The sequence below is a fragment of the Neopelma chrysocephalum genome, unplaced genomic scaffold (assembly GCF_003984885.1).
Source record: "Neopelma chrysocephalum unplaced genomic scaffold, ASM398488v2 Primary Assembly neopelma1_23b, whole genome shotgun sequence".
Taxonomy (NCBI): Eukaryota; Metazoa; Chordata; class Aves; order Passeriformes; family Pipridae; genus Neopelma; species Neopelma chrysocephalum.
In genome coordinates, this window is record NW_020897692.1 from 219518 (window position 1) to 237644 (window position 18127).

Sequence of the window (18127 nt, forward strand, 5' to 3'; positions counted from 1 at the left end):
TCCATGAAATACTACCAGGGTAGAAGGCTTTATTAAATTATTAACACTTTTGGCCATTATATGTTCATTTTTATTTCTATTACGATATCTCCACTGTTAAAGGCTGCGTGTCTTCTTACTGAGACAAGATAGAATTAACCTTTCTAGTTTATTCATCTACTTAATCTTATTTGTACAGTCTTAACTCTTCCTCATTACACTGTACTCAACCTGATCTTTGCTCACTCCACTGTTATTGATCATATCACTCTAGAAGCATCTCTCTACCTGTTTCAGCATGACACAACCTCCATTTTCTCCTGTGCCAAGTTATCCTGCATTCTTCATTACAGACTCCTGAACACAAGGCAGGCCTGATCAGCACAGAACAGCCCAGTATTCTGAGGTTCAGACTGGCGTGAGGTGCAATAACTGGAGTCCATAGATTAATCTCTGATTTAACCATTTCTGCATCATAAAGCTTGGGGCAGGGTCTAGTTGCTACCAACAGTAGCGACTTACTTATATCTTTTCTCAAATTAATAGTGAGATGTACAGCTATTCCTCTACTGAGAATACTTCAAGCAGCAGGACAACACACTAATGGCTGTTCTCAGTGGTAATCTCTTAGATTATTGCAAAGGGAGCCTGAGATTCCAAATTTTCTTTTTTATTTCCAACCGGGCTCTAAACAAGGACTGACTTCCTCTATACCACCATCATACCACGCAATCTCAGCTCAAACTGGATCTGCACCAAATACAAGTAGTGGCAGTGTATTTTACACATCTCATAATATCATTAAAAAGTTTGGGTTTGAAGGGATCTTAAAGATCATCTAGTTCCAAAACTAGATGCAGGGACATGCAGGGACACCTCATATGTTCTGAAGGCAGCTACGCTAAGGGTTTAAAAATAACCCACAAAAGAAGACTGCATCTACAGTCACGTAGTAACAGGAAAATGCTTTGCTGTCTATCAGTCACAGTCTTCATACAAGATAGAGGCATGGGAAATTGCATATTGTTGGACACAATGGTGCTGTCAAGAGGCAGCTGAAGTGTGCACTTGAAGTATCAGTCTCCAGTGTATCTCTGCAAATGACACTGGAGTTAACATGGGCTTTTACTGACTACAAAACATCAAATAACCACACAGCTTTTTCCATTTGTGTTTACTCAAGAAGATATATCCCATACTGAAGGAGTGAAGAACATTGACAAAATTTTTTTTTAGAATGCTTTGAAGTGGATGAAGTATCTGTCCTTTATTATCATAAAATTTTAACAATTCCTTAGAGAATTCATAAAACTGAGGCCTAAAAATTAAAGGTAAAAAGACATACTAAAAAATACAAATAAATAAATAAATAAACTACTGAAATCATGCTTTTCCTCAGAGTGGACCTAGAATCCACCTTTTAGTATATGGGCGACCTCCATAATTTATTCAAGAAAAATCCCGACCTATATTATGCATGCTTTCTACCTTTTCTTCCTGTCTATAATAAAGGCATCATTTCCCCTTGTATCCATGTTTATAAAGTAATTATAGAAATACATAAAGCAAATATGACACCACCATCCCTCCCCCCCCAAAAAAATTAGTCTTAGTAATTATCACTGTAACTGCTATACCAACATATTATTGTCTTGACAAGGATGTCCTTTGGGAATTGTCCATTCAGATAATTGAAATCCATAACACTAAAGTCATCATAAAATAAGGTATGCATTATCATCCTAAACCTTCCAATAAAGCAGCGTAAAATGTGGGTGATTAAACGAGATACAAAGGAGAGGGAATTATCCATCTTACATTAGGGAATCACTGGTCAAATGGAAGAAAGGAGAGAGAATTACTTGAAAATATTGAGCAAAGCAGTTCTAAGATATTAAATCATGAATTTTCTAACTGAAAGGACTGTTTTAAAAGGTGACTTGTTTTGGAAAAAATAGTTAGCCTCCAAATTATTTTAATCAAGGGGAAATATTTCCAATTTATGTAAACCTAAGTCAATAACTGTTACTAAACAAAAATTACTTTTTTTCAATCATCGTATGATTAAAATTTGAGGCTTTTTTCACTTCTTTCCTATTTCAGAACAACGATGGAAAAATTTTAAAAATAAGAAACAGGTTACATATTGCTTGCCTTAAGTCTGTAAAGCTAAACTTGAAATCTCTTTGATTACCTGAGGCTTTTGGTTACATCAGCCAACATACTAGGGAGGCAGTCTCTAAGCTTCACTGCCTTGCATTTTTTTAAAAGGCATAAAGAAAAAAATCAGTTATAAAGACTTTTATACATTGCCTTCTCTGCTCCCTCCTCACCTTTTGATATCCATAAGTGCATTTTATCTGAGCTTGAACAGTAGGCAGGTGTTCTGTCCTGCAGTAGTAACTGCTGTTTATCTAGCAGAGTTAGTCTCCCATACAGGTACCCTAACAGGTAACACATTGTTTCTTGATCTAATTTTCTTTTATTTTAGATTTGGATAGATAATAGCATTATGTAATGAGGACATCAACAGTTTTCCAGTTCCTTGAACCACGAGAAGGGTTTGAGGCTCACCATGCTCTTTTCCTGGCAAGGATGGATCAACCAGCATGGAAGAAGTTAGCAACATTTCCAAGAAGATTAAATATATCTTTGGCTAAGTACCTTCCTTGTGTCTTCCATTACAGTCAGATTTTCCTCTTAACCAAGGTCATAGTTCTGATCACCATTAGACCCTAAATGAAACTTAAGTTTTACAGCACTTTTCAAAGATATCAGTGCCAAGGCAAAATAGAAGGGCAAAACAAATTTTAGGGTGACTAAGGGAAAGGAAGCAAACTGATATATTTCTCCTGGAAAGGCAGGCGTTCATTTTTAACTCTTGTAATTCATCTGCAAAACAAGCCTCCAAACTTCCTGTGCTTTCAGTTGCCAGCAGCTAAAACCAAGCCTCCTTCTTCAATTCTATTTGAAAAAGCAGACACTGAAACTCTAAAAAAATATGGCATCTGTTTTCTAACTTAACCAATGACAGAAGAAGGACCAAAATTTAGGTCTTCTATTTCACTGGTCATACTAGTATATCTTTCAAGTTACCATATTTTTCTTCCAAGTTTAAGTTTTAAATAAATTCAAAAGGTGTTAGCAACTGTTAGGACACTGCAGAAAACACAGATAGAGTGTGACAAATTTATTGACAGCTGTGAGCTCAAACACGCAGAATTCAGCAACTGAAGCATACTTTTGAAAATCCTTATGCTAATAAATCCACATTACTTGTTATACACTGCCTCACCAAGAGAAATTCTTGTAAATTAGTTAAGATTTCTTAAATTATGAAATATGAGTAGTGACACCCCTCCTCCCTCTCTTTGTACATGGGAATACATCTGAACATAGTCTAATGCTTTAGCCTTACCAGTGCTGTCATCATAAACAACAGTAACAGTTTTCCACTTGAAGAACTGCACAAGGTCAAGGATGGCACGGCTGAGTGAAGAGAAATCTGGATAAAGGCTGACGTAGAAGGAGTCCTTGTTGTCTGACACCTGATGTTTCCAGCGGGTCTGGATATGTGGAACACCCAAAGCGTTGCAGATGGATTGCACAGCATTAGCTGAGGAGCTATGGGATGGTCCAAAGATGGCTGCCACCCCAAGGGACAGCTGATCGCAGGCTGAAGAGGAGACAGAAGTCTGTCAATGATGAGAGGAAAGAAGGCAGTGTGCCAGAAGGTATTGCACAATTCATATTAAACAAAAGGCACTCCATGAAATACAACTGTATTACTGACAGAGCTCCCTTCCTATGTAACACTTTCACTTATGGATTTCAACTTCAGAATACATTTCCAAACTTTCACGACAAAGTGATAAATATCAACACTTAACACTTAAAAAGCACTCTACTATATTTAATAAACACTTCTAGGTCAGTGGAAGTCACAAAGGCCAGCAATTGTGTGTCTTTTAAAAAGCACTGACAAGGAAAGATATTTATGCTCAGCTGCATCTTACATTTGGAAAATGGCCATGTAGGACAGTATTCTAATCTAGTTTGTTTAAGTGTGAACCTCTTCCTCGATCAATCAACACTATTTCTACTGAGATCCTAATTACTCAGAAATGTTACATGTTGAGTAGCTTTTAGGGCCCGTGATTAGTTTCATTTAAATGGACATTTGAATTTCTGTATTTGAAAGGAGTCAGGATACTACTAAAATTTAAAGGCCAAAATTTTTGCTAAAATTAAATTGCTGTCTGCTATTGGAAAAAGTTCAGTGTGTCTCCTTAAAAACTGGAAATGCTCAGTTTTGCTACACTTATACTAGTACATGAAACTGGCCCTGAGAATCATTGACATGATACCGTTGCATTCAAACGGCTTAGCTCTCCACATTCTGATACAGATTGTCTCTACCTGTACTGTTCTTTGCCAGTCTCTGGTCTGTGTTATCTCCTACGGCATGCTCCAGTATCACTTTGTGAAATATTAGTTAGGATGTGCCAAAAAGAAAGTAAGAAAAAACAGTCAACACTGGAGACCAGTGTTTCAGCCCATACCCTGCTCCTATGTCATTCACTACCATAGGCATAAACTTTATGAACATGCAGTTCTGAAAAACAACAGATTCTATGTTCTAAGAAAACAACTTATTTGGTAGGGAGAAGTAATGAGAAGTATCTCCCTAATACAAACTAGATGCAAGTATTTGTATGAGGTTTGATTAATTAATAGTTACACCACCACCACTGTTCCTAGCAGATGAGGAAACAAGCAGTAGAAACACATCTTGCTGCATCACTTTTTGCAGCAATTCAACATTAATTTTTTTTATTATTGTTTTCAACTTGATGAAAATATTGCTGTCTTTCAAGTGCATTCCAGAAATTATGCTGGCACACCTTTTTATTACTGTAGAACACCAATGGTTTAAATGAACCTCTCATACACACAGGATCTCCGTTGCTATTCGGTGTGTTACCTAAATGACTAGCCTGATAAAAAAAACATTTATGCTAATATTGCCCTTCCTAAGAGTAATCAACAAGCTTTATGCAAATGTCAGTAAATGGGATCACTAACAACAGCAATAGCTACCAGATGGCTTTTCAATGGGCTTTTTTTTTTCCTGTTTCTGAGATTTGAATAATGCAATGCTTTCACACGTGATTTAATATAGAACTGGCTTTCTCAGGAACATGCCAATTTTTCTAGCACATTGAGGGATATTTTGTTGCACTTACATTATTCTTCACTTAAACAGTATCTTGGAATATCATCTTGCCTTCAGGTTGCTCTTTCATATAGTACCTTTAAAAACCCATTAATAGTTCATCTGTATTCAACTTCAAAAGTATGTGTTTCTAAGAGGTCTAAATAGGCTATTTTTGATTCAGCACCCGCCTGCTCACTAATGGGCATAATAATGAACCACGAAAATGAGTCAAATGCTCAAACCTCATTGTTGAAACTCTGCTTTGGAGCCATCATAATAAAATGAACCATTTTATGTTAACCTTTACCCTTCGATTCTGAACTAAAGCGCCTGTGAGCACAAATGTAGTTTTCTGTATTGTGAATTGATGAAGCAAAAAGCTATTAGAACTGGAGGATTACACAGATTTTGATACAGCCTGATCAGTTCCAAATAAAGAGTTACATTCTCATATAAGATGCAAGTGGGAAAAATGAATATATGCAATCTATTCAATATATCTAATCAATAGCATGTTGCCATTCTAACTTCAGCTATTATAGTCTAACAAAAATTAGCAACATAATATTAGGGCTAGCAAACCCCAACTAAGGGCTAAAAGTAGTTAGTTGCATTACCTCAGGAAAGACTTGAAGAATTAAATATCTTAGAAGAATTTTTTCTGCTCTCTACATCCTCCCTCAGGAATGGGGAGAAACTGTTCCATTATATTTCACAGGTCAGCAGGTGCTGGATTCAGGAAGCATATGAATTTGGAAAGTGAGAAGGAAAGGAGAATGAAGGAGGTAGAACTAAGGATCAGCTCATTTTTTCAGTGTTGGCTGAGATGGAAAGGACAGAGTAGTCTCTCTCAGAACCCACTTTAATTAAACATCCAAAACACTGGAATAACAACTCAAAAATACACTTTTAAAAGTGGAGGTTTGCCTCTTTCTTCTACCATATACTCACTTCTGCCAAGAAACCATCTTGCTAGGCATAAATATTTAGCCTATAGTATTTTTCATAAATCAAAGCCTCTTCAATGACCAAACTGTGTGTATTTCTGTACAAATATGGACACTTTCTCTTTTCATGCCTAAAAACAAGACTCTACATTAGAATTGTTTATTTGTCAAATAAACAGATAAAAAAGGTTAGAAAGATTAACTTTACATGTTATAATAAAAGAGAATAAAAATTCCCATAAGTTCTAAACTGAAATTTTTAATCAGTATTAAATTCCACTTCCTGCGCATTCATCATCAGCAGTGTTTAATTATGTATCATTTCTAATGTTTATCAATTGTTTTTATTCTTAGCTCACTATAACACCAAAAATCCCTTATTGTTAAAGTTTTCAGTCTTCAATACTTGGGAGAGGCATGTTGGGACCAGATCACTTAGCAAATTTAGGCTAAAAACCTGTCATAAGAAGCACAGGTTTACCTCCAGTTTTTTCACCCTTATTATTGTCTTTTTAGGGATAACGTCCATACGCTATTAGCTCTTCAATTTATAAAAAAATATTTTTAAATAACATGTAATACAGAGCAAAATTCAGTCTTACACCAGGCTGTATTTTCACTTGCAAATACATATTGAACTTTTTGGGGTTTGCACTTCCTAGAATACAGCAACGAGGCAGAACAACTTCTGTCTGTTGACATTGACTTGAATGTAAAGCAGTCTGAAAACTTGGATTTTTTTGAGAATCAAAGATTTGAAAATTTGAAAAATTTATTAAAAATGTTCAAAATTACTTTTAACTTCTAACCCTTCTTTAAACAAATCCTTTATACTTAGAGAGAAAATGGCTGAACTCAGGCTAGACATTCACCTGATAACAATATAATACAGACTTAATATTCAGCCTTATTTTTACGCTATGCTGACATAAGATGCACAAAATTACAACTACTTCTTTCCTTTTGAAGTCCATACATGATTAACTATATAAAGACAGTTGTGGAGATGTACTTAAAGTCATTGAATGCCTAAACCTGAATTCCAGGTTCACTAGAATTTGGAGGAACTTGACATTTTGCTCAATAAAGTCTGGAGATACTGTTTTCTCACTCCAAAGGAGCTGGTCTCAGAAACATCCTAATACATTGTTCAGTAAAATTCATTTCAGATTTTAAGTATTTAAGGAAATAGCTTTTAGATAGGGTCAATGGGAGTAAAGGTGACAACGGAATTTTCAAGCAGTTACCATTACAGCCTTCAATAAAGCAGTTCCTGAATGTCAGCCACAATAATATCACAATCTCATTGCATACGGCTTCATTGGATAGACATTTTTTCAGGTATGTAAACTGAGTCTTTGTTCCTCATTAAAAAAATGAAATATGCAAAAGGTTACCTTTTTTTGATGCTTCAAAACTGTCATAGAGATTTATCTTTTGAGTGTCATATGTTAATGTGGTGTTGGGCAGAAGAGTTCTGTTTCTGTTGATTGTGTTCACAGCAAATCTGAAGGCTAATTCTTCTGCTCCCATTGGACCAGATTCCACACACTCAAAAATGCCCCCTGGAGTGCAAAAAAGACAAAAGAACAAAAAAGACCACTAGTAAGCAAAAAGAGCATAAAGTATAACATCTTTAATCATACTTTGGATTCATCAGCCTGAATTGTTTCATTTAATAGACCTCATGCAGTGTAACTCATGATTTTGTTGAGGTTCTAGCCAAACAATAACAAAGCCAGAAACAATTAGAACTAACCTTAAGGAAATGTTCTGGGTTTTTTCCATACAATATTCATTTTACTATTGTGAATGAAAAAAGTGTGGCAATGTACACTAACCACACTATTTAGAAGCAAAATAGAAGGGAGATGAAGAATATTTAATTATTTTAAATAGTTAGACTTGAACATATTTACCCCTTCCAGATCTGCCACTGCCTATTTGTGTGTGCAGGCAGAAGGGAGATTTCTGGATTTTTCTTTTTGGCCATTCTAGAGTTACGATACATCTATAATGAACTGGACAGTTCACTGGAAATGCAACACACAAAGGTGTATGAAACTGGGATGCCTCAACTTGTCTCCAGAAATTAAGAGGTATAGGTATTTTAGCATGACTGTTTGACTGAATTGATAAATATGTTGAGCAAAAGGTTCAAATTTTGCTCTTTTGCCCTGAGCTGCATGTGGATGCTAACTTCAGCAAATGCAGGAATCAAAGCAATTGCATCCTGCATAACCTCTCTTGTGCAATGACAGCATCTCCAAACAAGGCACGCTACCAGAGTAGGACATGCCCCAAATAATAGATCATTTCTAGAACCTTTCTGAGCCAACCTTAATCTTAAATGGAATAAATACATTCGTGCTGTGCTTCAGCTTTTCTCATTAATGACATATCATTGCCCATGAAATGTAAATTTATATACACTTTGGGGTAATATAATTTATTCTTGGTTCTGTGAAGGCCAAGGATACTGTGACAATAAAAGTAATTTGAAGATATGTCCCTACTGTAGTGACATGGAATGCCTCAGAAAAATGACCAGCATCCTTATGGTCTCTTCAGCCCTCATATTTATGGTCTCTCCAGTCCTCATATTAACAGTATCTGTCAATACCAATAGACAGCCAATGGCCATCATCTCAGGACCACTAATTACGAGCCAGGTATTGTGCCTTCATCAGAAATGTTATTCATTCACTCTCTCCTGCCTTGTATTTATTCATTTCCTAAGTAATGTTCCTACCTGGCTTTGTATTTTCTTTGAAAAAAAAATAGTCAACATCACTACTTTCTCATTAAGAAGCTCCCAGAATCTGAATATACAACTGAGTCAAACAACTTCACAAACTACAGTCAGTTTCTGAATAGTCTTGTGAGTAATCAAGTAGATAAACTTTTCTAAAGCAAAAAGACTGTGTAGGTAGTATTTACTGATAGTATTAAATATAAAAGTCATTTCGGCTTTGTAAATCTCCTGCCTCTTACAACCCATTTCTCATTACAGAATGGAGGTGTTAAATTTTTTCCTGCAATTGAGCCTTTGAATTCCTGGTGAGAGCCCTAGGGACAGATGCTCATATAGTATTAATTTAAAAGCATAAGTCCTAACCACTGAGATAAGATGTGACCAATAATTATTTAAACATTAGTCATTTAAAACTGGGAATGAGGAAATGATGGGAAAGGCAGGCTCTTAAGAAAAATTAGATATCTAGGGAAATGGTTGAAATGGATTGAGCACAGAATGTATATATAATCAGTAAACAATATTAACAATACTTCAGAAGCTAAAGCAAAAGAAACTTGGATAACACTCAGATAAATATAAGCCTAGTACACTTTAAAATTGAGAAAGATTACATGTTTATTTGCACAGTGATAGAATATGAACATGAAAGGCAACCTACTGCTTTTGAAGTTAATGAAGTGTTCTGTTCAGGGAGAGGTATTCTGACTGACAAGATTTTGTGTTGCTAAGACTTACAGAATCTAAACATTGCAATTCCAGCTGTGACATATAGGAGGATACTATTTTGATTTGGGGAGAATAATTAAAAATTGTTGCAGAAATTTAAAAATTAAATAATAAATTATAAGTATAGATATCCAGAGACAATAGAAAGATATTTCCATAAACATAATGAAAATTTAGATAGATTTCATAGACTTTCCTAAGACATCTGGAAGGGAGCTATTCAAACATATTTTAATAAAAGCGTATTACACAAAAAGTTGTGAAAAAAAATCTTAAACTACAATGATTTAACAAGGACAAATAAGCATTACAGTATCTTTATTCTCCTGAAGTTTTTAAATTGGAAGATTTCTTCTGTAATTTCAATGTGTCTGAAGCTCAATAGTCTCCCTTTTTTATTCCTGTATTTTTCATCCCTAAATTCTTGAGACAGGGAATTCTGTGTCAAATATGCAGCCACTACTCTTCAGCATAAGAAAAAATAAAAATGAAATTCTATTTTGATCTCTCATACCTAGGTAATTCCTAATGTTAGTGACAGTCTATCACATAGTAAGACAATTTTATAAGGACGACAAAGCCTCCCCTGTGAGTGGCAATGATGTATGACTGCCCATATGCACCATTCAGTGGTTTCTTCCCTCACTCACTAGTTCTCTGTCCTTGTGATAAATGTACCCCCTGAAAATATCGCAGCATATGGTCAGTCTGTTTCAGAGTATATTTCCATTCCTAAGGAAAATAGAGGTAGAATACCCTGTTTCTGTTGTCCTATGATTAGAATATTTTGCTAGGAGGAAGGAAAACATATGTTCTGATTCCTGATCCTGAATATTTTCATATTTTACACTAGGTAGACACTGAATTAAAAATAAGAACCATAGAGGAATATAAATTAGACTATGTATTTGAAGTTTCCTAGCTGTTTTCCAACCTTTGGGTTGTCCAACTTCCACTAGGTTCCTTTCCTTCTAGTTTTATGCTACTTCTGCATCTCTCTGCTCAAAGAGCAGGGAAGAAATAGCTAAATATTAATAGTTAAATATTTTGGATGATGGCAGTTGTGAATTCATCTTCACATTAAGAGACTCAAATCAACTGGTTCTCAAAAGTGTGCCATGTCTTCCTAATATGCAAAATGAAAATGCCAGGCTCCTCAGTTGTGAATACAGCTGTTAGTTTTGGCCAACCTAATACTGCCCATGGGGCACCACCATTTTTTAATTGAACATCTAAACAGTTTAAATTGAACACACACTAAGCAGAGCACAAGCTTAGACAGACAGACATTTGCATTCTGAATATCAGAATATAGTAAAAAAACAGATCTTCATTCTCTAGATGGAGAGACCTCGTACGCTTGCTTGGAAGTCTGTGTAAGGTATTTGCAGCATGCTCAGCAAAGACACATAAATGCGTTCAAGCACTGACAGAAATGGGAAGTTTTAAATGGTGCTTTTTCCATTGCTGCATAAGTAAGTAGAAACTTATTTGGTAGCTTTAAACTGCCTTGGACTTACCATTATGTTCTTATATTTGTTGCTGAGTCTGTAAATAATAGCAAAAACCCCCAAACTTTGAGTATTTTTAAAGACAATGTCGTATCAATCCACTGGTTTAATACTGGGAGACAAACCACAAAGTTGTTATAGCATATTGTGTCATATTGTTCCTTCCCAAGAAGGCTGTTCTTTACTGCTGCTGTACTTTATGCTCAGGATAGCCTTATTAATAATCAAATTGAGGAATGCACTGCATGCCTTCAGATAAGTTGACAGAAGAGTCATAAATCTTGCTATTGATATGTAGACTAACAGCCAAACCAATGCCTATCTCTGTCTAACAGCTTGAGAAATGCAGGTGTTGTCATTTGTCTTATTTTTAACAGAGCTTATAGACCCATGACTAGCAGAAACATCAGTTCTCAGATACAATCAGCAGCACATCCTAGAGGAAATGTCTGAAATTCCACCACTACCTCAAAACAGAGACAGAAAACTTAAAAGTAATAAAAACGTGTATATGAACCTTAGCTTGCTTTAATGGTCTCATATATGACTTCTTCATTTACAGTGTTAATGATAAGGCAGTTTGTCTCTGTCTTATAATAGTAACACTAGGGAATATGGCATCATGTATCTACAGCTCAATCTGTAGCTCAAGAAGTTTTACTGGCTGTGTTCAGTAGGTGACTGCTGTATAGCTGAGCACTTCAAGTTTTTACTGTCACAATAACCACTTAGTTAAAGCTCACTAGGTTTTTAGTAGTGATCAACACCTGAAGAATCACAGAGAAGAAGAATGTTTAAGACATGCCAATCCAAGCCAGATATGCAAGAGCAAATGAAAAACATTCTTTATATATTGTATCTTTGCAGTGACATCCGTGATAATTCAAATTTCTTATTAACCTTGGTATGACAGAACTCCTTTTACCAAACCTGAAATCCACTAGGATCCTTTATCAGGTGTCAGTATTGAAAAATCATTTATATGATCAAGTTTTTTAACCAATAGGAAAAATTCAATCATCTGTGCAATACTGATGCAATAACACAAACTATTGGGGCTAAAAAAAAAAAAGATAGCAATATTTTACCAAAAAGGACATAATGTCCTTAATATTTTCCAAGGAAGAAGAAAATCTGAATTAGTTAATGAAACAATTTTACAAGTCCAAAAAAAATGTTCTGAGATTGCTTAAATTAAAAGTCTACATTTTCAATCAAAAAACTATAGTAGAATTGACATTTTTAGTTTACAAGTCATCCTGGTTCTCCCTAATTTTTAAATCATTTTCTCAAACACAAAATCCAGAGGAAGAAAAAAACTAGCCAGCTTGATACACATCTTGGCAAAAATTTTTCCCCCCAGGAAAAAAATTTTCCTGCTGTTATGTACCTAATTTCACAAATAATAGGGTAACATGATTCAACTTTTCATTTCCATTCTACAATAGGGTTCAGTTTGAAGATCAGTATCTTTGTGTTTACATTATCATCCCCATAATTATATAATATATATAATATATAATGGGTATTATATCTGATAATGCCATGGTTACTAGACAATGGCACTAAGTGCCACATCCAGTCTAATCTTAAAAACCTCCAGGAATAGTGAATCCACCACCTCCATGGGCAGCCCATTCCAATGTCTGATTACTCTCTCTGTAAAACATTTCCTCCTAATATTCAACCTAAACCTGCCCTCTTGTCCTAGATATAACATTTTCTTTTCTTTCTAGTATCAAACCAACTTGATAGAGATCTTGCACATACACACACTAGTCATTAGTGGCTATGATTTTTTTAACATTATAGACGTTATTTTTAGCATACACCAATCTGCACAAATTTACTGGCAGTTATGGAGGCCTTTATTAGTACATTCTAAAAGCTACCATCAATCACATATGACATAAATACTATTTTTTAATGATAGAGTAACTTTTTAAATATAATAATATAAATGCCTATCTTAAATAACATTAAAAATGTGACTAAGAGCCTGGAGAAAATAACATTGCCCAATAACATTTCTTCCCATTATTTTACTCTGAAAACATACAAATATATTTAAATTTTACTAATAAATTTATATTAAGTTCTATAAGAATGTAAATATTTTATCTCTTCTTCCTTACCTCAGAACAATACTTTGAATCTAAGATATGCATGGTGCCCAGATCTAATCCTGATGTGACAAACAGAAATCTCTTATTTTGATTTGTTATTTCCCATTCATAAACCATGAAATCTCAGACAGTCTTTGCTTAATAAACTGGAAAATTTGTGAGAAAGGAGTAACTGGTATCTGCGATAAGAAACTTTTCTAAAAAGTGTCTTAAGATAGAATTCAATAAATTATATCAAGTATTATATTATTAAAAGATATGTTTATATCTGACATGTTCCAATTTTGAAATTGCCCATTTGGTAATCAAAGCTGATGATTATGATGTAGTGAGGTACTACATGAAGGAGAGAGTAAGTCAAAAGCATATTACTGAGAGGTCAATGGACAGTAAAGTAGCACACTGTAGACATTTACAGAGATGGAACTGATGGCTTTTTAGAAGTGTGAACGGACTACACTTCTCCAAACACAGGTATAGCCAGAAGGCAGTGAAAAGGCTCATCCAAAAAATCTGATATCACTGACATGGCATGTATGGTAGTGGGATCAGGAAGAATGGTAGGTGCTGTGCTACAGTGACTGACTAAGACTGCTGGCTGAAGGCATTTTAGCCCTAATCAAGCGTGCTATGCACTGTACTGATAATCCTCTTTCAAATTCTGTTATGGATTTGAAAGCTATGGAGATTCAAAGACGTCCTTACAGGTTGACAGCTTACACTTGGGCTTCGTATAAATACAGAACAAAATTACATCTTAGCCACTTATTTCTGTCTAGAACAGGATTTAAGAAACTGAATCACTTTCAATCAAGATGTTAAAAATGAATGAAAAATGTTCTTCTTTGCAATCTTTTCCATAAAGTAATGTAGTTTATAGAATTATATAGATTTAGAATGCAATAGTGTGAATCTGGACTATACGCTGTTTTGATTATTCTTTTCAAAATTTTATTGAAAGCTCTCTGAATCTCACTACAGGAAAAGGTTTAAAAGGATCACTTGACAAAGAAAATGCTGCTTTATTTGACTTTGAAGCTGGTGTTATGTGGATAAACCACTGTGGAAAAAGACTTCAGCAGTATCCTTTATTCATTCTGAGTGTACTTGGAGTTTTGAGGAGGGAAGCAGGATCTGAAACTTCTGGGGTTTGCTTTCATTGCCACTGATTTCCTGCATGACCTTGGACAAGAAGCTTTTCTTAAAGATAAATATTTTTTTAAACATCTCAACGTTGCAGTAGAGGCACAATTATTGGAAAACCTAACATGTTTTGAAATGAGATATAATTTCTGTTAAAGGCATTCATGGAATCAGTGTATGAAGGCATGATCACAGAATCCTGCAAATTTTGCACTATAAAATGCATAGAACTATTAGCTTCAGCATCTAAGTTGTCTTTTGATTGATAATGCAGTGTAGTTGCTTGAAACTGGCAACTTTAAGGCATGCTTTTCCTAAAAGGATTTGAATTAACCACTAAGACAAAGAAAATTGTATATTCTCTGATTGTACAGTAAATAAAGGGCTAAATAACAAGTCAACATTAGGTTTATACTGTTAATGTTAAATTAACAGTCCAAACAGAAATATTGTGGGGGCTTTTTCTTAAATATAGAGAAATAAGGAATAATATGAGGAAACAGTAAGCGTGGATTTCATCTGAACAGAAGTTTCTCCACCTTCTAAAAGTGGTGAAAAAAGTTTTAAAAGGTAAGTACATCAAAATTATAAGTATTTTCAAAATTGTTTTACATGTAACTGGATGCATTCTAACATCTTCTTTAAGTCAGATGTGACAAACAACACACATCAGGATCTTACCATTTGCCACCACCATTCCATATATGCTTTGAAAAGTAATAACTAAAATACAACTTAAAAAAATATTACTAGGCTGGAACATGCAGCATAACTCTGCCACTTCTTCTTCAGAGATGATAGCATCTCTGTTTATGAATATTACTCCTTTCAGTCAGAATATCAATAAAGTATGAGTAAAAATGACAGAAAAAAATAACATCTGAACACATTCATCTACACTGTTAGAATGTACAATCTGTAAGATTTCTTCCCACTTTAGCTTCCTTGACATGCTAAGCAATTCATTACAGAATATGCTTGATAATTTCAATGCAATTATCACATTCACATAATATTCAGTCTCTCACGATTCACAGCAATAAAAGGAAACAAAATAAAAAATTAAGTCCAACTACAAAAGTGGACTCATGAGATTTTGCTAAAATGTGCTTTTCATTACTTTGGCTAACAAAATGTTTTAAACTGTCTTAAAAAAATACTTTTCTTTCCTTCCCTTGCTTTTTTTCAAGAGGCAGTTGATACCCAAATAAAAAACTTCTTACTACCCATGAAAACAACTTTTTTCTCCAAAACTTCTGGAGAAGATAATATGCAAACTTAAATATTTGGATTTTACATAAATAGTCTTACATTTGTCCTTGTGAGAGTCTTACATCTGTTTATAGGCTACTTACTGGGCAGTTGCAATCTCCTAATTTGGCTATTTATAGGTTTGAAGATATACAAATCATAGACTATTTAATTTCATTGTAGAAAGAGTCATAAAATATATTAGAACACTCACAAAACCAGTTCCCTAGCCTCATCATACAGATAAATGCTAACAATATTGCATTAGGCCAGGGCTTTTTCTTTCCATCGCACTGCATGCTATTTGCCTTCTCAAACATTAGTTTGTGTCTGGAATCGCATTTGAGAAGCCAAACTATACACAGACAATGAAGGAAATTTCATCTAGGTTTTCATTTGCTTTTAAAATAAAAGTGACTCACTTGTAGGAAATAAGTGGACATTAAAGAAAGTAATTGTATTTTGAACTTAACTCCTACAATATTGTGCTATTTAATACTAATATGTCCACATGCAAAAGCTGGAGAAAAAGAACTTTGGTTTTTAGTATTATTTGGGGTTTTTGTTTGAGGTTTTTTTGGTTCAGTTTTGTTTTAATAAGGTAAATGAGTCAGGACAGAATGCTAAGTCTTACTGCAATTACTCAGGCAGGGCTTAGAAAAGTTGCACATCTAATTTCTCTGAAGAAATTCACAGAGAATGTGGCTCAACAGTTACCAAAAATCACTTCACAATTCCTGGAAAGCAGGAGGGTTTTCCAGGAACTGTAGAAATCCAAGCAGGTGCAGATTATACTTCTTATACTGCAGTATAAGAACCTCATGCTAGGATCCCCAAATGTATAAAGATGAAACAGAAAACGGCTTAAACTTCACAGAATTCAGAAGACTCTTAATTGTACAAGCTCAAAGCACACCTTACATGGAAAGAACTTGAAGGAAATATACTGCTTCTGATTACGTGGTTATGGAATGACAACTTCAAGGAAATATACTGCTCTGATTATGTGGTTATTAATTTTTTTCAAGCAAACATGTTAAAGCATTTGCCTACAAAGCAGAAAACAAATTCCATTATATATACTGTTCAGGATTATGTCCTAACCAGCAGAAAATACAGTTACGGATAACATCATTTTCAAGTCTGATTGAAGATAGGCTACCACATAGACAGGAATTTTCTGTCTGCAAGCTCCAGAAAACAAGAGCAAGCCTGAAACTGTCATACATTTCTATATACCTCTGCTAGTTTTGAAATAGGAGCCAGCTCACGATTTCTAGATCATTTGTTTCTTATCCAGTCAATTTCTTATAGAAAATGTTTAAATAGGAGTGAAAGTTAGGGTCAGGACTCAGGTTTTCTTCCTGAGTAATCTACAGTCCCAGCCTGTAGCTTCCAACTTGCTTTCTTATCTAATTCTTTGCTTCCTTCTACAATACCAATACACCTTACCAGACTGGTGTCATACAGTCAGGTCACCTTCTGCTTGCTCTTTCTGGTTAAGTAATTCCTAATGAATCTTCAACAGCAAATATCAGCATGTGCTAGCCAGAAGTACTTTCCGAGTCAGCTCCAGGTTATCCAGATAATTTAACTCACCCTGTTAAGACCAAGCAGGTAATTGAAAAGCAACAAAGCAAACACTGTAGGATCCAGCGAATGAGAATCACAAAATACATATTTCTTTTTCTAAAGGAAAAAAACAAACCCCAGATTCTCACACTTAAGACATACATAAATCCCCAAAATAAATAAGATCAATTTCCTCTTTCCAAAAATATCAAGAAGCAAAAACTTTATTAAAATTACTCAGAAAACTTAAAGTTGCAACATGTCATAAGAAATCCATTTCTCTCTTAAAATAAACTTTTAGGATACTCATTCTCAAGACTTTGGACATGAAAAAAAGCCAATAAAAAGTTCATTTGCAAGGACTAAAACTTTATCCCTGCAAATGGATATACAAAAAAAATGCCTGACCTAAGGTTTGCCAAATGCTGTGACCTCTGTTACAGTAAGTGAAATTTCAGTATCTGGACCTCTGTGCAGAATTTTCTTCAGAATTGAAATGCTTAAATGGTTATCACTAGCTTTAGAGTATTGTGTTTTTTCAGTGCTTAACATTTAAATGTTCAGGAGTTTGTAGATATTTAAGCGATTTAAGAAAGTTCAAAAACTGCACTTTCATGTTTTAATTCCTTCTCTTAAGATTTCCATAGATAGAATCCTTCAGTTACCTGAAACAACTCTTGTTATCTAATTTAATCAAGGGCAAAATAAAAAAAGACAAAAGGATATATCTGGACTTAATACATATATATATATGCGCACACATACATCTATGTAACAGATGCAGAGTACCAAATGTATGAGTGGTATGAGTGGTATGAACTTTATGTATGAAAAATTCCTTTCTGCTTTTGTAATACTTGTTAATTGTAATTTTTGGATTAATGAAATTGTTTTAG

At 34.6% G+C, this 18127-nt stretch overlaps 1 protein-coding gene across 1 annotated transcript in view; it reads right to left on the bottom strand.

The window, feature by feature from the left end:
* LOC113974765 (glutamate receptor ionotropic, kainate 2) overlaps nt 1-18127 on the bottom strand; it is a gene marked incomplete at its 3' end in the record, with an annotated part of 340470 nt that overhangs the window by 211777 nt on the left and 110566 nt on the right. The window contains exons 2-3 of the mRNA XM_027698214.1: nt 7542-7709; nt 3398-3655 (exon numbers count right to left, since the gene is read on the bottom strand). Of these exons, the coding sequence (XP_027554015.1) occupies nt 3398-3655; nt 7542-7709 (426 nt within the window). The remainder of the gene's footprint in view (nt 1-3397; nt 3656-7541; nt 7710-18127) is intronic.